The 20,199-nt window shown below is 55.7% G+C and overlaps 8 protein-coding genes across 8 annotated transcripts; 5 read left to right on the plus strand and 3 right to left on the minus strand.

Annotated features, from left to right (window-relative positions):
* Nucleotides 1-548: 548 nt before the first annotated feature.
* Nucleotides 549-2,677, plus strand: C8Q71DRAFT_302952 (uncharacterized protein). Its single transcript, XM_047917672.1, has 4 exons — nt 549-875; nt 929-1,103; nt 1,157-1,416; nt 1,468-2,677. Exons 2-4 carry the CDS (start codon nt 973-975, stop codon nt 2,508-2,510), a joined length of 1,434 nt encoding a protein of 477 aa, XP_047774544.1. The 5' UTR covers nt 549-875; nt 929-972; the 3' UTR covers nt 2,511-2,677.
* Nucleotides 2,678-2,966: 289 nt separating this feature from the next.
* On the plus strand, nt 2,967-4,288 carry C8Q71DRAFT_782485 (uncharacterized protein). The gene is made up of 4 exons (XM_047924928.1): nt 2,967-3,139; nt 3,196-3,674; nt 3,733-4,097; nt 4,164-4,288. The coding sequence occupies exons 2-3, from the start codon at nt 3,268-3,270 to the stop codon at nt 3,854-3,856; spliced, it is 531 nt and encodes a 176-aa protein (XP_047774545.1). The 5' UTR covers nt 2,967-3,139; nt 3,196-3,267; the 3' UTR covers nt 3,857-4,097; nt 4,164-4,288.
* A 2,481-nt stretch (nt 4,289-6,769) lies between these two features.
* Nucleotides 6,770-7,296, minus strand: C8Q71DRAFT_726909 (uncharacterized protein; the record flags this gene model as incomplete). The annotated part of the gene is made up of 3 exons (XM_047921803.1): nt 6,770-6,889; nt 6,939-7,174; nt 7,200-7,296. The coding sequence occupies 3 exons, from the start codon at nt 7,294-7,296 to the stop codon at nt 6,770-6,772; spliced, it is 453 nt and encodes a 150-aa protein (XP_047774546.1).
* A 708-nt stretch (nt 7,297-8,004) lies between these two features.
* Nucleotides 8,005-9,662, plus strand: C8Q71DRAFT_799006 (uncharacterized protein; the record flags this gene model as incomplete). The annotated part of the gene is made up of 5 exons (XM_047925861.1): nt 8,005-8,073; nt 8,124-8,242; nt 8,302-8,502; nt 8,552-9,563; nt 9,627-9,662. 5 exons carry the CDS (start codon nt 8,005-8,007, stop codon nt 9,660-9,662), a joined length of 1,437 nt encoding a protein of 478 aa, XP_047774547.1.
* Nucleotides 9,663-9,932: 270 nt separating this feature from the next.
* On the minus strand, nt 9,933-11,930 carry C8Q71DRAFT_715331 (major facilitator superfamily domain-containing protein; the record flags this gene model as incomplete). Its single annotated transcript, XM_047921035.1, has 7 exons — nt 9,933-10,292; nt 10,348-10,645; nt 10,695-10,741; nt 10,801-11,323; nt 11,388-11,457; nt 11,640-11,675; nt 11,726-11,930. The coding sequence occupies 7 exons, from the start codon at nt 11,928-11,930 to the stop codon at nt 9,933-9,935; spliced, it is 1,539 nt and encodes a 512-aa protein (XP_047774548.1).
* A 2,149-nt stretch (nt 11,931-14,079) lies between these two features.
* On the plus strand, nt 14,080-15,256 carry C8Q71DRAFT_715503 (Coproporphyrinogen oxidase; the record flags this gene model as incomplete). The annotated part of the gene is made up of 2 exons (XM_047921051.1): nt 14,080-15,008; nt 15,061-15,256. The coding sequence occupies 2 exons, from the start codon at nt 14,080-14,082 to the stop codon at nt 15,254-15,256; spliced, it is 1,125 nt and encodes a 374-aa protein (XP_047774549.1).
* A 189-nt stretch (nt 15,257-15,445) lies between these two features.
* Nucleotides 15,446-16,338, minus strand: C8Q71DRAFT_715325 (ubiquitin-conjugating enzyme/RWD-like protein; the record flags this gene model as incomplete). The annotated part of the gene is made up of 4 exons (XM_047921034.1): nt 15,446-15,535; nt 15,651-16,058; nt 16,120-16,241; nt 16,299-16,338. The coding sequence occupies 4 exons, from the start codon at nt 16,336-16,338 to the stop codon at nt 15,446-15,448; spliced, it is 660 nt and encodes a 219-aa protein (XP_047774550.1).
* An 895-nt stretch (nt 16,339-17,233) lies between these two features.
* Nucleotides 17,234-20,075, plus strand: C8Q71DRAFT_782523 (major facilitator superfamily domain-containing protein; the record flags this gene model as incomplete). Its single annotated transcript, XM_047924929.1, has 7 exons — nt 17,234-17,469; nt 17,521-17,626; nt 18,521-19,040; nt 19,093-19,139; nt 19,192-19,486; nt 19,542-19,933; nt 19,976-20,075. Coding segments are annotated over 7 exons (1,606 nt in total), but the record flags the coding sequence as incomplete, so codon positions are not given.
* Between the last annotated feature and the right edge of the window lie 124 nt (nt 20,076-20,199).

Genomic DNA, 20,199 nt, shown 5'->3' on the forward strand with positions numbered 1-20,199 from the left:
CACGATCATCTCGATTGCTTCTCAACGAGTCAATGGACCAACACACGAGTTGACGTCCGAATCATATAGTAGAGTGGCAAACTTGGTGAGATCGATATACGATCCGATGACACGCACTACGCCTTATTGTGAACCTTGTACTGTATCTGCTACGAGACCGATCCATCAACTCTCCCACAATTCGTGGGTTCCTTCTGGATTACAATGACTCTAGCTGCGAGAGTAAAGAACTCTTCATGCTTCTAGGGTGTCATATTTTTACGTGTGTGCGCCTTGCTGTGATGCATTATCATATAGCGGCACGCATCGTCCACGTTGCGATACGCGTTCCGTTTGGGGCCAGTACTCATCTCTTTCAGCCGTCTTGACTCTGCGTGGGCCGATCGCACTTGTACGCCGCTACGAACATGGTGATACATATCGGATATTGCGTCTGCGCGTGGTAGCCGCGGATGATCTACTCTCTTGCTAGTACGTCTTTCGTCGCTTGTCTTTCTTTGAAGCCTACTAAGTTGCGTACACAGTATAATATTGCGGTTGACGGTCAACGAGTGACCGCGTTAGTCCGACTTACTTGTTCCATGAATGAAGGGTCCCATGGGGCTAACCGATTGACGGCGTCGAACGGACGTGATTAAGGGCATTGCAGACGCTGGTAGGCGAGCCCTGCCTGCCTCGCGGTAAAGTGCACGCTGCATTGCGCTGCGATCGTTCTTTCCGGATTCAGCGACGTTGACTCTTCGTGAGTCCAACCATCACGGTCATCCATTGTCTCGAATGCATGTGACGAGCATGCCCTTCGCTCTCCGGAGCGTATATAATGCTGCGCAAGGACGCCGTAAATCTCCAAGACATCAACATCTTTGAGTCAAACGGTGCGCCACAACTCTTAAGTCTAATGCAGAAGTTACCAATGACGACTATTCAGCTTCAACACTGACCACCAGAGTTCGCTACTAGGCACTGAACGCAATGCCCGAACTCAAAGAACAGCTGAAGACACTGGAGTCGTCGATTGTCAACAGACCGCCGGTGTGCTTCGGTACGTTGCCCGTATCGGCCAGTGACTGTGATCTGTTCTATGGCAAGAGCGATCCAATCCGGTAGGTTTCTGCAGCGTCACTCAGCTGAGTGCCACTGACGCATCTTCGGATAGGCGTTTGAATTTCGTCACCGCGTCGCAAGATGAACTGAAATCCCTCTCGGAGACGTGTGAGAGGGCTACATTCGGCATGAACCAGGAAGACGTGCTCGACGAGTCATACAGGAAGGCCGGCAAGCTCGATCCGTCGGATTTCTCCATGCGCTTCAGTGCCATAGAGGCCGGCCTCCTGGACGTCGTCAGCACTGAGCTTTTCGAAGGCAAAACTACCGCTCGGCCAATACGTGCCGAACTCTACAAGCTGAACGTATACGGTACGTGACCGTAGTCTGAACGCCGAGTTCACTTTCGCTGACAAGCCACAGAGACGGGCTCGTTCTTTAAGCCCCACATCGACACTCCCCGTGCAAAGAGTATGTTTGGCTCGCTCGTAATCACCTTCCCGACGAAACACGAGGGTGGCACGCTCACATTCCGGCACAAAGGCGGACAGTGGGCTGTCGACTCTGGCAAACTCGTCTCTGAACAGGCCGGACCTTGCGTCGTCTATGCAGCGTTCTACAGCGACGTCGAGCATGAAGTCCTTCCGGTGAAGACGGGTTGTCGCGTGACGGTGACGTACAACTTGTACTTCGTCGCAGCAGATACGCCGTTCTCCAAGCTTGTCGGCAACCCTATTCCCGCTCATCGATCTGCGCTGGAGTCCGCTTTCAGGGACCTCCTGTCCGACCCGACTGTTATGCCTAACGGAGGGCGTCTCGGCTTCGGTTTGCATCACCAATACCCGCTCGATACGTCCCCATCTCCGTATGCAAGAGCGGCACGCCGCAAGAAACACCAACAGAAACGAGCGCAGCTGGAGGCCCTCATGGGGTTCCTCAAAGGAGGGGACGCTACGCTCAAGCAGTTGTGCGACGACCTCAAGCTGCGGACTTTCCTCGGCGTAGTCTACCGAACCACAGAGAAGTGGTCCAAGCAGCAGGACGACGTCCTCTGCAAGATGGTCGCTGATATCGACGCTGAGATAGAAGACTCGCTGGTCAATTACCTTCGCAATTACTACGGAGGAAAGCTACTCACGCGCTCGAGGTGGCGAAAGCGCGACATGATAGTGGAATGGGTCACTGATTCACCACAGGTGAACTACGTCAAGCAGCAGTATATGGCATTTGGGAACGAGGCAGAGTTGACTCACACGTACTTCCGAATTTGTTTGTTCGTGAAGATTGGCGCTACAGGGTCGCGCGAGACTATCGACGACGATGACGACGAGAAAGACGAGGACGAGGAACTCGAAGTGATGCAGGACGAAGGTGACGAGGACGAGGAACTCGAAGTGACAGAGGACGAAGATGACGAGGACGATGAGAGTGACAACCTCCATACTAGTAGCAGTACTAGCCAGTGATCGAGGACGACCGGGACAGTGGTCACACATGTACAGTTCGATATCGACGGCGCTCTAGTAGCGAGTAGTACTTTGGTTCATGATACTGTACCATAGCATAACACACCAGACAACTATGCCATGGCCCCCTACTACAGTAAGTGGTTCCGATGGCGCTTCAAATATGCAGTAGTCAATCTCTACTAAGCCATGTAGTCGGCACGGGCCCGAGCCCGGGTGCCCCAGTGCCAGCGGAGGTCATGTCTCGGCGAGAGCGCAGCGACGGACTGTAAGTAGTCGAGTTCAAGTGAGTTCTGTCAATATGAATGTCACTGTCGGTGTCCAGCCCAAGGGGCAATCTATGGGAAAATTATGGACCGCAAGTCTCAAAAGTTTAGCGCCGTCCCCCGAACACCAGACCGACCACCACCACTCTGATAAGATGGTAAGATTAGATGAGATGACAAGCTATGAGCGATCTTGGACACTCATCCGCTCTAGCAAACCTCGTCTGTACTACCCGATCGCGACTTCGCGCCTCGCTCATCGTCAACCACGACTATCGACTGAACCTCATTTGCTATACCCCACTTTCCTTGACTTCTCTCAGTCGTCTTGCAGAACTGTTCAGTGTCAACACTCACTCCCCGGTATGCCGCGTCTTATGCATCAATTTATCGTTACATCGCGGTCGATAATTCATCAGAGCCTGGTCAGCCGCTGCGACGGCCCAAAAGTCTGAACGCGAACGCGACATGTGCAGAATGAGGTGGCTGCGATGGTAGGACAAGGGAGGGGCGAGGGGAGCGAATGCGGGCGCGTAGACCGCGATATTGGGTACTTATGCCGTTGTTCAATGCGCTCATTACTTACTACTACGGTCTCCTTTTATATTGCCCGCGTGAACAGGTGCATTCATCAGTGCTCTGCTCTTGCGCACTCCCTCGCCCGTGCATCTGCTGGTCTACACACCCAGTCGATCACTCCTGCACAGCTGCCCTTCCCGACCCCTACATCCGCATCGGGCCTCCAGGCCCTCGCGCCAGCGGACGATGCGGAGCTACGCACCGCGCAGCTCGATGCCAGTGTGAGCAGCAAAGCGAACCTCCACGTGAGTGTCATGCAGGTCGAGAAGGTGCTGAACGCGAGTGTTCTTGACTATTTATACAACAGCGCGCTGGCGTTGTAAGTGCTTTCGTGCCTGGAGAAACTAATGGTATGCTGATCGATCGACCGATGATAGTGTCCCCTCAACAATCTGTTCTCCTTCGACTACAGCAAGTTACAGACGAATGTTACCGCACCCGCTTTGCTCGGGCAGCTTTCCGGCCTGCTCCGAGTCCTCGAGACAGGGGCGAAGTAAATGATCATGAACGTCATCATGAGCCTAGTAGCGAGCCTCGTGAGGGACGCCGGTGCGACAACTGCGACGTATAGCATGAACTAGACCATGCTCAACATGCTGGTGCATTGCTCTCCCAGCACCCGATCAGTTGCCCGCATGTCCGCATGTCCGGCTGTGTACACGTCTATTCACTTGCATGTGCGCACGCGGGCTCGTTCATCCGCACATCCACAGACATCCACCCGCCGACTGACTACCCACTTGCGAGTACCTCGGCCATCTACCCATCTGTTGCTCGCCTGCGTGACTCATTCGTTTGCCCTTCCCAGGCCCTTATTCCGATTACTTGAACAGCATAGGACACTTATGCGCGGATACTGAGGATGCGGAACACACCTTCCGCAATGTATGTAGCATTCACGTCAATACATGCCCCTCGATAGGTACACTTGTCCCACGCACACTCGTTCGTCCTCTGTACGCCCTCCGCCGCCTCGCAAAACCGTTGCTCCCCTCCGTTTGAGCACCACGACCCGCGCTGACCTTTCCCTGCCATGTAGGACGACTGGGAGCAAAGCGTGCGTCGGGGCGTGAGCGAGTGACTTCCTGGACGCCCGCGTGGCGTGTTGAGTGCGCTCTATGCCGTGTGCTATACGCACTGCGCCCAGCTCCGCTCCGCAGGTTTGACATAGAGTGCATGGAGGCAAACATCGAGTTTTGCGCAGATACACATACATACCGGTCAGTCGCCGCAGATTCCCCGGGTGAGTCATCCATTGATTCGATCAGTCTTGCACTGACTGAACTTCCCATAGCCCCTGCCCCGTGCAATCAGCACTGCAGTACCGCGCACGTTGAAAGACATCTTGGTATGCACGTTGGGCGCTCGTGCGATGTATATCGGCGCTTACGCCACCCTTACGTTTGCTCTCCGAGACTTGTCCTTGACAAGTCTTCAGCTTGAGGAGCGCTCGGGTGCATCTACGTTGTACGATGCTTTGGCCCTTCCCAACGCAATCTCATCTTCAACGACGGGAATTCTCGAAGTAGTAACCGAGTGCGGCCATGCTTCAGAAGCTTCCTTTCTGCACGTCGCACTCATCATCCTCTTGATCAACACTTCCAGCATCCTCAACACCAAAATATTCATTGATCAAGCCTCTGGACACTGACCCGACCCCTCCCGACCTGTTCCATTCTCGAGTATCGCGAGTCCATTGATGCCGATTGGATTCACACGATCTACTATGTGAAGTACTGAGATATTGTAATACAGCGACACAATCTATTGTACACTATGTATCATTGACGGACTCATGTACGCTACATTGGAATGGTGATTTCATCGCAAGTAAACCATTGACCAGAGCTCAATTGAACTTCAAGTTCAACTCGAATGTCACGGTCGTGGTGGCTGCAGATCTCAGATCTCTCCCTATCCCAGGCGTACCCTCCGGCGCTTCTATACAGTACAGTAGAAATTCAACAGTATGGACGTGCACTCATCGAACTGTCATAAAAACCACATAGGATCATTGCTACATATATGAGTAACACTCAGTACAAAAATCATACGCATATCCTCACTATATGCCGAACGGTGCGAAATCTCGCTGACTTTCGTCTGAAAAGTGAAATCAAGGACCCCGTACACCGGTTTTGGACCACCACCACTAGGGTTGCGGTCCAGTTTCCGGCGCCTGACTGCCCCTTGGTCCAGCCTCAAAGCAGCGCAAAGCTTCATAGACTGGAATCACGTGAAACCGATGCGTTGTGGCGTACTTATGTACCAGAGTCGAACGCTCATCGAGCTCGAGTTTCCTCCAAGTTTCCCCGGACCTCCTCTCCAATAGCGCCTCCAGAACATATAATTTCCTAGCCAAGTACTGCATCGTATTCAATCCGGGAGACACGTCGCATCCTCGTGTGCTCGCAATCATCGATTGGCATCAGTCAGGATGGTGCCCTGCGTACTGGGAATACTGCAAGGCTGCGTTCTCCACGGATTGGAACGGAAGCTGGGTGAAATCCATACCTTCGTGGCTGGAGCCGTTCGACGGGTTTCCGTACTGGCAGTATTACCTGATGTGCAACGGGGGATGCTAGCGAGCTGATGCATATTGTAGTGACGTTGCAGGCTGCGTACATATATGTATGTACAATCACTGTATTTCACTTGAGCCTGATGATTCTTGGAATTGAGTTGACATTCGGAGTGGCCTATGGACCACCTCCATGTGTGCTCGCAACTTGTAGCGAGATAGGTTATTGCCATCCACGCTCACTTATACAATGTTGACCGACATGAGAGGCAAGTGGTGAGCATCCCTACGCCTGGCAAGGGCCTTCGATCTGCCGTGCAGTCGGTCCACTGTGGTTCAGCGTTTCGCCCCTGTTCGGGATCGGTGCCGGCTCATCGCCGTTGTTCCTGCTGCAGGCCGCTGTGCCAGTGACTGCCAGTGGTGGGTCAAGCAGGTCGTCGCCGCACTCAATCAAGCGGGCATCGTCCACGCCAGTGCGATGGACATTGTCAACGCGGCGCCTCTCCAGTAAGCTTTGGTTCCCGGCCAACTTCGCAGTGCTCGCAAGTATATTCCTTCTCGCCCCCGCTTCCCTCCTATTCTGTAATACGCCTGCCGGCACGCTGTACTACCAATGTATCCAGTGTACTGGAATCGTATCTCGCGCCAATCTAACAATAATACCGATCATCGCTCTTGTCAAGCTCTCACCGAATGCGCAGGCCTTGTGATCTACTTCATACTGATGTAGGTGCGTGTCAGTCCGATTGTTACTGGTAGTCTGTAAGATGGCACGTCGTGCGTAGGGCTTTCTGTGTCACAACATTGTCAATGTAGTGAGCGTTCTGCGCAAGGAATGGAACGACGTCGGGATAGTCATAAGTATTGAGGTCGAGATATATACATCGCCTCGTTCATTGCACAGGCGCGTTATCCGCCACAGTCTGCGCCTCCTCGTTAAACAAACCAGCTGCTATGAGTGCGGCAATAGCCTGCTTCGTCCACCATTGGCAACCACGCATTTCAATTCGTTTCTAGATGCATTGAATATCATAATGCGCGAGAGCAACAGTGGCAACATACATCAGGAGCAGCCGTGTTCGGCCTCAAGCTCGGTCCCGGAACAGGCACAGTAACAATGACCTCCTCGAGGCGATCAATCGGGTTTGCGTTCCCATCGATGACCTCTTCATCGCCATCGGTGTCCTTGACGTGTTCTTCCGGCACAGTGGCGAGGTCGATGCGTTGTATTGGACGGCTGTCAGTTGTGATGTCGTAGTTCCTGACGAATTCGAGAGCGAACCCGCCGACGACAGAGCCTGTGGCGTGAAGCCGGCTATGTACCAATGTTGGGGTCGTTCGCGCGCGGTACGAAGATCGACCAGTGCGCGTTGAAGAGGCGACTGTTGTACACCAGCAACTGAATTGTGCGCGGTGGCATGTCTGAAGTGGTGCATCAGCACACAGCATTTCACTACTCGACATTTCAAGTTCAACCTACCGGGTACGATGCGAGACGGTGAATGGTGATGATTCGATCTTCTTTGATTGTAGTTCCAGACTGCCAATTTATACAGCAGAGTGAGGAAGACAAGCTCCGATGCGGCCTAATCTAATAAGCTCTGAACAGCATTAGATTCACAGCTTTGGCCGCTCGGTGAAGCAGAGTTTGATTGGACCCACAACCACTGCATACACCTACTATGTACTGTACATGTTATCTGATCCGTCCGGCCCTGCACGCGGAGCCACCCCACCCCCTTACAGCGAAGGCGCCGCCAGATACCCAAGGATGCATAGCGAGACATCTTACAGGTCACCAGTTCTTACTGCGATATCTTGCAAGTGAGCTTCGAGTTGAGCTGGAGTTGACGTCGACGTTGACCCCGACTCTGAGATCTGAGATCTGAGGGCCCAAAGTGGGCAATAGTAAGCGCCCTGGACCGCGCTCGTGGCACCCTGACGAGTTTGCTAATTGGTTATTTTGATGGATTCTAGCTTTATCAAACGCTACTGGTTCCGCTATGCTATCTGATAGTGGCATATACTGATTACAGTAATGCTAAGACTGCCGCCGGTGCGACCGCTGCAGTCACGGTGTTCACCGCTCCCCATCTCCATCTACACGACCCTCGACCCAGTATCCGGCATGGCAGACCCAACAAAGGCAGAGACAGAGCAGGTCTTCAAGGTTCTGAAGTCACAGAAGGGAAATAAGGTGCGCGGGTGCGTGTGCAGGCTCGCAGTACACATCTCAGTGCTCTCCAGATGTGCTTCGACTGTCAAGCTCGGAATCCGACATGGGCAAGCGTGACATTTGGGATCTACATTTGCCTGGACTGCTCGAGTGTTCACAGGAACATGGGAGTGCACATTAGCTTCGTCCGGTGAGTCGGCCGCACTCGTAGCAGGGCATTAAGCAGTGCTGACGAGTGGAGTATGCAAGGTCAACCAACCTAGACAGTTGGCAGCTGAACCAGCTGCGAACCATGAAAGTCGGGGGCAACGCCTCCATTACCGAGTTCTTCACAAGACATGGCGGGGCGTTGATGCTCAATGACTCGGACACCAAGAAGAAATACAGCAGCCGCCTCGCTGAGATGTATAAGGAGGAGCTCGCGAGACGTGTCAAGGAAGACGCAGCGAAGTGAGTCCCCATCACGTACGACGCGTATCCGTGCTTGACTAGAGATTAGGTACCCCGACAAAGTCGTGGTGGAGGGTGCCGATGCATTGTCCGTTACGCCAGCCTCACAAGGCGGTGATGAGGACGACTTCTTTGCATCCTGGAACAAACCTGCAACGCCCAAATCACCTGCCTTCGTATCTCAGAAACCCGCGCCTCCAGTTCTCGGCCGCACAGCCAGTACGCCCGCAGGAGGACCCAACCCGCCCACTAGCCCACGCACGATCAGCTCGTCATCTCTCCGTTCCAACTCTTCCAACGGAGGCGCACGCCCAACTTCCAAGCTCGGTGCTGCGCGCCTCACCTCTTCCACTACTTCAGCCACGAGCACGACCTCTGCGGCTGCCCCGAAGAAGAGCAAGCTCGGCGGTCTTGGTGCGAAGAAGACGGTCGCACCGCTCGATTTCGCGGAGGCCGAGCGGAAAGCAGCGGAGGAGGCCGAACGGATCAGGCAGCTTGGATACGACCGCGAGAAGGAGGAGAAAGAAGAGGCAGAGCGTGCGGTGGCGAAAGCAGCTGCGAGTCCCTTACCTGGGAGCGCGAGACCGCAGAGCGCGAAGCTCGTCCCCGCGAGCCCTGCGCCGAATACGCCAAAGGGCAACGCACAGGACCTGGAGCGGCTCGGCATGGGCATGAAGCGGCTCGGCTTCGGCGGCGTGCCCACGCCAACGACGTCAAGACCGAGCTCGGCGGTGGAGGAGACGTCCACGTTTGCGCGCGACAAGTTCGGCAAGCAGAAGGCGATCTCGTCGGACATGTACTTTGGGCGCAACGCATATGACCCGCAGGCCGTCGGCGAGGCGCAGACGCGGCTGCAGTCCTTCCAGGGCGCGCAGTCCATCTCGTCGAACCAGTACTTTGGTCGCGAGGACGATGAGGAGCCCTTGCCAGCCTCGCATGACGGCGTCCTGGGCGATAACCTCTCGAACTTGGAAGTGGCTGCCAGGGATGCATTCCAGAATGTGCTCGCTAACCCGGATGTACAGAGAGTTGGAGAGGGGATTCGTACGGGCGCCCTGAAGGTATGCCCGATTACAACCTATCCTTTGTTGGCATGTTGGAGGCTGATAATGTTCATGGCGCAGCTTGCGGACTACCTCGCACAGATGTCCGAACGCTAGGCCTTGAAGCATCGTATTGCGATCTCGTGACTTCGTTGTGGAGGGTAATACACATGGGGGTCTTCTGGTGTAAGCATCACTCGCAGATACTCCTGGGATATGTTCGGTCTGTGACGGTATTTAATGCATCGGAATCACACTATCGCTTCTAACGTCTTGGCCAATGTATGTGGACTATACGTACTGGCTGATCTTGTGAGACGCAGCCTCTATATGATCTCTACTACGGTGAATGTCTATACTTACAGATGTCTGTGGAGCGCCCGTGTGTCAAACGTCAGAAGGGTGTCCATTCGGTTCCTTCTCGTAGACGACCTCTCCCTGCTTTTCCTTGATCTCCGCGACGTCGCTCGATCTCCGTATAGATGTCTCAGCGATCTGAGCAACCTGGGTGCCTGCTGCTGTATCGGGCTGCTCGACCGCATCTGTTTCATGAACACTGCTCTGCCGTAACGACAGCCCGCCGGCGTAACCCAGCCATCGACGCCTAGGTACGTGCGGGCCGCGCAAGAATATGACAAACAGCATGAAGCCGCTCCATGCGAGCGAAATTGCAGCTGACGGACGCCACCCGTACTTCGTGAACAGCAACGCGCCGACAGAAGTGCCCATGATCTGACCGATGAAGAGCTATCAAGGTGCTCGTCAGTGCATGGAACTACGTTGCCGCAGATTCACAGCGTACCGACACGAGGATGATAGCATATATTCTTGACCTAGCCTTCGCATCGAGGAGTCCGAAGACCCACGTCGTCATCGTCATCTGGATGGTTTGCCTGAGGACGTCGACGCCGATGCACACAATGACCACAGCAGCGATGTTGATACCGTCGGCGGCGACTCCAATGGCGGTGATGACCACATAGAGAAGGATAGACACTATGGCGGCATACCAAGGGACCAGGCGGTCGATGAGTCTTCCTATTGGAATGGCCATCATTACCCCGACCATTCCAACAAAACCGAAGAGACCAATGACCAGCCTGTAGGACTGTCAGCTGCAGGCTTGCTGTAGACGGCGACACGACATACGTTGAATAGTTATATGGAGCACCACCGAGCAGGAATGTCAGAGTGACCTGATGGCAAATGTGCTTGTTAAGACCGATAGTATTGGTGGAGACGTCGAAATCCGTACCCAAAAGTTGGCATATACCGCCGCATTCGGTATCAAGACCAACGCGGCCTGCACAATGACTGGCTCTGTCACGGCCAGCTTCGCCATGGTCCATAATATGCCCCAATACGTGGCTCCTTTGTTTTTGGAGGGGTAATCGGGCACGGTGAGGTACAGCAACAACGCGATGGCGTACTGGGACGCGAACGCGATGTAGTACACAACCCGCCAGCTGACGTACTCCGCAACGATGCCCGCAACGACCCGCGCCGTCAGGACGCCGAAGAGCAGCCCCGACATGACGATCGACATCGCGGCGGCCCGGCGGTGGGGTGGGTTGAGATCCGCGGCGAGCGCGACGAGGACTTGCGGCACGATCGTGAAGACGCCGACGAGGAAGCTCAGGGCCTCGAACACGGGCAGGCTGTTTGTGAAGGCGAGCCCGATGCTGAGGGAGGCCGCGATGAATATTATGGTGAGCACGAGCGGGCGTCGACGGACCAGGTCTCCGAGGGGCGATATAAGAAGAATGCCTACGGCGTACCTGGAACGTCGAGATGTTATAACGGTCAGAGGTTCGGGTTGACGACAGTGGATAGTGAGCTCACCCGACTTGCACGAGCGTTGGAACGTTAGAGACCTCTTCGTAAGAGACATGAAATGAATCGGCAAGCTGGACTAGAGAGCATCAGTTCCTGTAGCTACACACCGGTATGCCGAACCGATAGAGCGGCTACCCGAAGCTGGAGACAGATATCGTGCATACAGCTTCGACGAGCAAGCTTGAATCTGGCGATCTAGTGCGGATGGCAAATGGCCCAGCGAGAGCAGTCCACATAATCAGAAACACAGTAACTCACTCAGCAAGGGCTGACTATAGTAGAGATTTGCGATGACTATATGGCGTGTATTAGCTTGGGTGCGAACCGAGGCCCAAAGCACGTACCAAAGGTGCTAGACACGCCGAAAGCTATGTTCAAGAGCAACCGAAAGCGCACAGGACGTGTAGGATCGTAGCGCAAGCTAGCAGGTATGGGGAGGAATCCAAAATCCACCGTTGGTGCCTCCTCCGAGTTCGTGTTAGTGCTATACACTGGCGACGACGACCGCTCCGGAGCAGAGACATCAGAAGCAGCGTAGGAATCGCTCATCTTGAAACACTCGAGCGAGCCACTCAAGCACACTAGTCGTGCATATATATGCACATCTCAGCGCTCAGGCAATATACATTCGGATCCAACGCCTCAATGCTCTCCACTCGCAATGCATTGCCGGTCACAGGCGGGCTAGAATGCACCTATAGATGTCCACATATCCAGCGGATCTGAGCGAGATACGATACTTGTGACGCGTTATTCCTAGCGATTGCTCACCTTTGCCTGTGTGGCCGCCGAGGTTTATCAACTCTCCGACGCCTGGAGCACTTACTCCTTGGGGGTACGGTGTGCTCATATCTTTGAATGCCGGCGCACCAGCGCCCCGGCAGGCACGTTTCAGTGAAGATGACACTGTTACATGGGTAAGGGCTTACGGACATCACTCAAACATCAACCCAACATACCCTTTGAGAATGGTACATGCAGATATGCTTCGGGGGTTGGACCCTTCGCGCCTAGATCAAGTGTCAACCAAATCCACCGGTGTGCAGAGGACAACATAGAGGCAAGATGACGCACGCAGTGACAATTGACATCGCCACGAAGGGCGATCGGGAGAAAACGAAAAGGTCAATCACCAAACTCACTGAAGACAGCGAACAGGGAATCTCAACGGCCGTCGATGGACAGAGAAGGGTTATGGAATATGGACGGCGTCTGTGTAACATACGGCGGCAACGGAGAACGCTGTCGCAGCCTGTCGGCGGTGGAGGTCATCATTACCAAAGCCTACTTCAGCCGCTACCACACTGAAGGATATCGCCATGCACCAGCCGAAGCTAGATGATCGCTGATAGTCCTGTGCGGGAGAAGTGAGCAAAGAATCAGAGAACGGACGGACGGGATAGCTTACGCTGAGGGAGATCAAAAAGGGTCGCCGGGCATAAAACTCAGCGCCGCGCGCATACCCAGTATGTCACCCTACTTACAGTAGCCCCTACGCAATCGGACTCGGAGTCGCGGACACTTTCGGACAGAAGCATCCGAGGCGCGCGCTCGAAGGTAGGTGGATGAGCGTTGAGCACCACTTGGAGAAAACGTAGCTCTGAGACGCTGAACTCGGCCATGCTGTGCATATGAAGCGACGAATGTCTCGCGCCCGCCTCTTGTGAATAATCCAGAGCGCAAGGTAGACTCAGTGCGCTGAGTTGTGCGATATATGGCAGCCTGCTACGCCAGGTGATTGTGATCGGTGATTGCTAGTGGAGGATCGACGGCTAGTAGGAACGATGGACATAACGGAGGCACGATGCTCAAACGGCACTGCAGGTGCAACTTCTGCCCGAGCTGCATCATGACTCAGGCGAGCTGCAGCTTCCCGAACAGCCTGAGTGCCATCATCTGCCGTGGGCGACCGTCAAAGATTTGCTTGTGCGTTTATGAATTAGTACGCACCTCGTATGCACGAAGTTCGAAGGCATGGAGGCGGCCGTCGAATCAAATTGAGGATTTTATTCGCCTAGTATTCCCGTGCTATCGTCCTCTCATGGAAGGAGGGTATACGCCAGGAGGCCGCGCGAAGCCGCACTGAATGGTTCGCGTCCAAGCCGAATGGCCCCCAGTGGAACCGGATCGAGTGTGCTGGTAGCTGACTCGGAGGTGACAGGGTTGCATAGTGCAGGTGCCCTAGTCTCCGTTGCCAACCGTAAAAGATGAGAAGTGCTTATGTATATGTGACGGCAGCACAGCTCCGCTAAGTTCGAGGAGGAGGAGGAGGAGGGCCCGGGGGGTCCATTTAGCCACGGTTGGACGTTGCCCCGATTAGGCAGGTGCCGTTTGAGTGGGCGCCAGTCCTTCACCGGGCGCTCATGCGATGTACTGGACTCAATTGCGTTGCATTAATCCTCCGTTCTTGCTTCGTTCTCAAACAGTAAGCACTTGAATGAGCCGCCGTAGACTCCATCCTGCCGCACATCGTAGTCGTGGACAATCATCGGGTCCTATTTGTTTTCTCAAGAGTCGAACATGCCAGCATGATTTATATCGCGTGGTGCGGATATTCAGAGCGCGTCTAGACGCTTTGGCAGCCGTGGTCCAGTCTCAGCCAGTTCACTCTCCAGCCTTCCCTGCCGCAATCGCCTGTTGGCCGAGACCGTCTCATTCTCTGTAAATATTCGCCAGGTCGTCGACATCGCCAGCAACGATGGCCACCCTCCAATCCGACAAACCCATGCGCCAGCAGGTCGAGGAGTACATCTCGACCCTCCAAGAAGAGATTGTCGCCGCCTTCGAGGCACTCGACCCCTCCGCGCCCAAGTTCAAGCGCGACGCGTGGGTGCGGCCGCAGGGCGGGCGGGGTCTCTCGTGCGTGTTCGCGGTCCCGCACCCGTCCTCGCCCGCCGCGGCGCAGCAGCCCGCGCACACGAACACAGTCCTCGAGAAGGCGGGCGTGAACATCTCGATCGTGCACGGGTCGCTCCCGCCCGCGGCGGTGAAGCAGATGCGCGCGGACCACGGCAGCCTCAAGGACCTCGACGTCGACGAGAAGGGCGCGCTCCCCTTCTTCGCCGCGGGCATCAGCCTCGTCATCCACCCCCGCAACCCTCACGCGCCCACCGTGCACGCCAACTACCGCTACTTCGAGATCGCAGACAAGGTCGCGCAGGCGAGCACCGGGTCTGCGCCATCGCAGCAGCCCCAGGGGACGGTCCTTGCGTGGTGGTTCGGCGGCGGCTCCGACCTCACGCCGTCCTACCTCTACGAGTCCGACGCGGCGCACTTCCACACGACCCTCCGCGATGCGGCGGCCTCGCACGGCGCTGCGCTCTATCCCGTCCTCAAGAAATGGTGCGACGAATACTTCTACATTCCGCACCGCGGCGAGGCGCGTGGGATCGGCGGCATCTTCTTCGACGACCTCTGCGACGAGGACCACAAGACGTTCAGCGCGTTTGGCGAGGTGGGCGGGGAGTCGGCGGATAAGGGCAGACCACGGAGCGCGGAGGCGATTCTGAAGATGGTGAAGGATCTGGGGAACGCATTCGTCCCGAGCTACGTCCCTATCCTGAAGCAGCGCTCGAGCACACCATACACTGAGGCGGAGCGGCGGTGGCAGCTTCTCCGACGGGGCCGGTACGTCTGCGCGTTAACTTCTCTTATACTCTGATGCTCACGGCTCGTCTAGATACGTGGAGTTCAATCTTGTGTATGACCGCGGTACGCGCTTCGGCCTGTTAACACCTGGCGCGCGCATTGAGAGTGTGCTTATGAGCCTGCCTGAGGAGGCGCGGTGGGAGTACATGAGCGATATGGGCGCGCTTGGGACGCGGGAGGCCGAGGTGCAGGAGGTACTGCAAAAACCACGAGTGTGGGTACAGTAGGAAGACCGATTGGCAAACGAAGTGTAGCGTAGCAGTAGTGTAGAAATATACCGATAGCCCATCTCAGCTAGTATACGGTCGTTCTGAGTGGTACTTTGTACGACGGCACCGGGTCCCACCGGCGTGTGTGACGAGTCGGAATGGTCCGCGATGTTATACAGCTGGGCTTTGCTTAATGGTACATTTGTGCTATGGCTTCAGCATTTCCTCGACCACCCTGTCATCATTGATATTTGCGACGTTCGCCCCACGATAGTTCATCCGTCGCAGCACATCAATCTGTGAATCAGCGGCCGTCAGCTTCCGCCACACACAAACAACGACCACGACCGGCCGGCCACATCGCTGTATGCGAACGAGACACCGTCATCGCAATCAGAATGAAGCCACGCACCACCTTGCTCTTCTCAAAGCCCAGCGACTGGAACTGCTGCACATGCGCCGAGTCCAAGCCCGCCATTGCAATCTCGTCCCTAGGCCCGCTCGCCTTGCCCTTGCCCGCCTTGCCCGGCCCACCCGCGTAGATCTCCGTCCAATACCGCGCGGTCTCCTCGAAGCTGCTCTTGCTCGTCATGTAGTGCTTCGCGACCTCCGCGTCCTGTGGGTCGCGCGGCTCGGGCGAGCAGAGGAGCGACTGCAGCGAGATGAGCGTGGACTTGAGCGTGAGCACGGGGCTCCAGGCATCCTTGAGGATGTCGAGGCAGATCGCGCCCGACGCGGAGGAGACGTTGGGGTGGTAGATTTTCGTGATGAACTTCATCTTGACTGGCTGGAAGGGGTACGAGTCTGGGATCACGATGTCCTGGCCACGAAGGGCACTGTCATTCCTGGGTAGGTGAGGATATGTGACGTGGAGGACGTACCACCTCGAAGTGGCCGCCCTCGTACGGGGTGCCCTCGGGGCCATCAAAGGAGCCTATGAGGTGGAACGGCGAGTTGTCGACGAGATCGATGTCAATGTTGGAGGATTTGTCATTCTTGCAGTCTGGCTGGAGCGTATGAGATGCATCGAGGGACTACGCAGGATAGGGATGGGACGCACCCGCGATCTCCTTGTTCACCCGTCGAAGTCTGGCGTCCATTGTGACTCAGCAAGCCGGATGGTGCAATAGAGAGACTCGAGTCGAGGAGTTTGGTGGTGAGCTACGAGAGACCGGGAGCCGATGGCGGGTGGACGAAACCGAGGCGTATGTAGAACGTTGCAAGAGTTCAATGTCAACGTTCAATTGTGGCGGAAGTCCGATCGCAGTGACACTGGACGGATAATCATCTCTCCCCAATATGGGTTCTGATCTCATTACAATCTCATAACAGAGATCAGTACGCCTTGTAAGTTGTAAGGCGTGCCGCAAGCAACGCTATCCATTCCTGTCATCACTGAGTCCTCGTTTACAAAAACCACAAGTGCAAGGGAATTCGAAATAGCATCAATGTGACAGTCTCCAGTACTTCTTAAGTTGTGTCGTTCAGAATTCAGGATTCCCTACGGCCACACGTGACCTGGGCTGTAGCTATCATAGATGATAGCGTGGCCTGCCGAACTTGAATATACTTTCTTCGTTCTTTTGAAGCTCTCGTACCCATCTGTGTTCAAACTCACCGATAACACGTGCGGTGGTTGGGTGCGACCAGTTTAACACGGATACAAGACCCTCAAGCGGTTTCCGGTCACCGTCATCGACGCATCGTTTGCTGACCTCGCCGGGCCCAACCCGACCCAACCCCGAAGTAAGTTGCATTGAGTGGCCCGACAGGGCTACGTTTGCTTACTCAATTACTCATGGGTTGCCCCGGCTCAGAACCTTGACTATTGACCGTTCTGTATGGATAGCACGATACCCACACCGTCCGCTGACGAAGTCCGGCAGCGCTCGCGACTATAAACATACGAACCTCGAGCTCTCATGATGGCCGTCAAGCACCCTGCTGTTCATCCGAAGGCGTCCCCCAGTGCGCAGGTCAGACGGTGACGAACGACATGGCCGACGAAAAGCGCGTCCAAGCAGGCCAGTCGTCACGCACCAGCGGAGAGACTCTCGCCATAGGGGATGCTGCCCTCCCGACCTCTGCTCCGAAGGCGAAAGACTCATTTACTCCAGTCACGAAGGACTTTGGTCTCATCCCAATTCCCAGAAGATTGCGTTATGACCCAGAACGACCGGCACATTTTGGCCTGCTGCTGAATGCGACGTTCGGCATCGCGAGTACATTCAGTAAGTCTATAATGTTCCGCAAAAGCAAACTGGATTGACCGGCTTTCGCAGTCATCGCAAACTTGTACTACTGCCAGCCGCTGCTGATCAAATACTCAGAGTCTTTTGGCGTCACGTATGACGAGGTGTCAAGAATCCCGACATTGGTACAAGCAGGGTGAGTACAGTTTACTACTGCTCATGAAGCCAGTGATATGCGACCGGTGACCCCCCGGAACTTGGCGAAGATACCCTTTGAGGGTGTATATGAGCCCTACGCGTATTGTCCGCACATCGCTCCTCGACGCTCTTGCGATAAGCCTGTGGGCTGAACACAGTGTCGGTGGTGCCGGACACTTCACGAGCTCAGAGTGAGGTTGTGCCGCGTGCAGGTGCGCGAGGACAATCATGTCGCGTGCACACTGTGCATTGGAACACTGCTAGAGCGGGCGGACGTACGGATGCAGAAACTGACATGTGCATGCAGCGCGATCGTGGCGAAAGCCACTCGAGGCGTGCATCCAACTTGCCGCTGTCGTATGATACTAGTAATCAGATTGAAACCCGCTCAGCTCCTGGGTACGTCTTGAGCGGAATTTGCCATCTGTATCTGTGTTGTTGTCAGTGCAAGTCCACGACGCCAACGTCCGTGGGGCGCACACAGGTGGAGGGACACCCGGCACTGGCGTGGTGTCTGACCGTAACGGGAATGCCCGACCCGTTACAGGTGCGGTCATTGCCTTTACGCCCACATTGGCCAAGCCGAGGGAGGGGGCGACTGTCTTCGGGAAACCGTCTAGTAGGAATGTTCCTCACTCCGAGAGGAGCATTTTCACTAGAGAAACGAGTAAGTGGCGACAGTGGACGTCTACAGAGTTGTTGCACAGTTTCGCCCACTCTCTTGCCATGCAATCGCAGTCGTGGTCACATCTATCTGTCAGTTGGTTGTGCTCTTTCAAGGAGAGTTCGCACACTCTTGCTCCCCCCCCTCCCCGACGACATGGAAGCCTCGACATGTTGCACACCCGGGAGCCATTGATGGTAACTCACACATTATCCCAATGCACAGGTGTGCAACTGGCATTGTGTTCATCTCCACTTTGGGCGACCTCGTCCGCCGCCGTCGCCTTATCCTACTCTTGGTGTTCATCTCCGCCTCCCTCACCATTGGCCTCGCCGTGACCAACAGCCTCGCTGTCTTCGAAGCGATCTGCTTCATCATCGGCATGACCAGCGTCGTGCCGCAGATCCTCATGCCACTCGCCGCAGACCTCGCTCCTCCAGAGCGTCGCGCCTCCGCGCTCTCCATCGTTCTCGCCGGCCTCCTTCTCGGCATGCTCATCGCGCGAGTCCTTGCCGGTATCATCGCGCGGTTCGCGTCGTGGCGGGTCGTATACTACATGGCTATCGGCGTGCAGTACGCCGTGTGGGGCTTGCTCTACTTGATGCTGCCTGACTATCCGGCGAAGAACGCGGGTGCGACGTACTTCGGTATCCTGTACAGCATGGCGAAGTTCAGCGTCACGGAGCCTCAGCTCATCCAGGCGGCGCTCATTCAATTTGCTTCGAGTGCGTGCTTCTCGAATTTTTGGGTGCGTGTGCTTGCTGTTTCGCGCTCCATCGTGTGCTTAGCCAGTGTTTCAGGTAACGCTCACCTTCCTGCTCGGTGGCCCGCCATACTACTACTCCACGTGAGCTTGTCTTTCATTCTACTCTCGCCTCTCCGCTCATACCTTCTGGCAGGCTGGTCATTGGCCTCTTCGGCCTCGTCGGCATGTTCGGCGTAGCGATGGCCCCGTTAATTGGGCGCGTCATCGACGGGCTAATGTCATGGTTCGCCGGCGTGATCGCTATGCTCTGGCTGCTCGTCTTTCAGGCAATTGGCGTGGGTGCCAACGGGATCAACATCGCCGCCGTCGTCATCGTCTGCGTCGGGATCGACGTCTGCCGGCAAATGGTCCAGGTCTCGCTGACGAGCTCTGTCTTCGGGCTCGACGCCTCCGCGCGTTCGCGCCTGAACGCGGTTTTACTTCTCTCGGTGCGTTCTCAGCGCATATACCCACGGTCGATTTCTGGCTGATGTGTGAGTGCAGCTGTTCATGGGCCAGGTGATGGGTACCTCCGTCGGCACGCAGGTATTCGTGAAGTACGGCTGGCGCCCGGCAGCGGCGCTCTCCCTCGCGTGGACGGGCTTCATGTTGTTCATGCTGCTCCTTCGCGGTCCGCACGTCAAGAGGTACACGTGGTTCGGGTACGAGGGCGGGATCGAGGTGCGGAAGAGCAAGCTGGCGGAGAGGGAAAGGCTGCGCGAAGCGGACGCAGAGGCGGCTGTGGCGGCCAACGAGGCTGGGAGCGCAGACGTCGAGGAGACACCGTTGGATAGCGAGGAACTGCAGAGAGGGGTGGCAGAGAAGAGCGAAAAGCAGGTGGTTGTAGACGAGGAGAGGGGTGCGGCACCCATAGACTCGTTTTCGAGATCCAGTGCGTGAGATGTGACTTCTGTGGTTGAGTACTGACTGCTCCGTGAAGGTGCGTAGTCCGCGAGACGTTCAATCCATCATAGATTTCTGAGACCCCCACGGAGCGGAAACCACTGTATCCATATGACATAGACTCATGACGAGTTGCTGTATGAGGCTCTGGCTACAGACGCGAACGTCAGCGATCACTGGATGACTCGATGTGGGCCGGGACTCCGAATGGAACAGCAACCTGATTGAACGAGCAAAGTGTTCGACGGCCGCTCGTGCG

This window comes from Rhodofomes roseus (assembly GCF_022264815.1).
Source record: "Rhodofomes roseus strain CIRM-BRFM 1785 chromosome Unknown C8Q71scaffold_26, whole genome shotgun sequence".
NCBI classification, from domain to species: Eukaryota; Fungi; Basidiomycota; class Agaricomycetes; order Polyporales; family Fomitopsidaceae; genus Rhodofomes; species Rhodofomes roseus.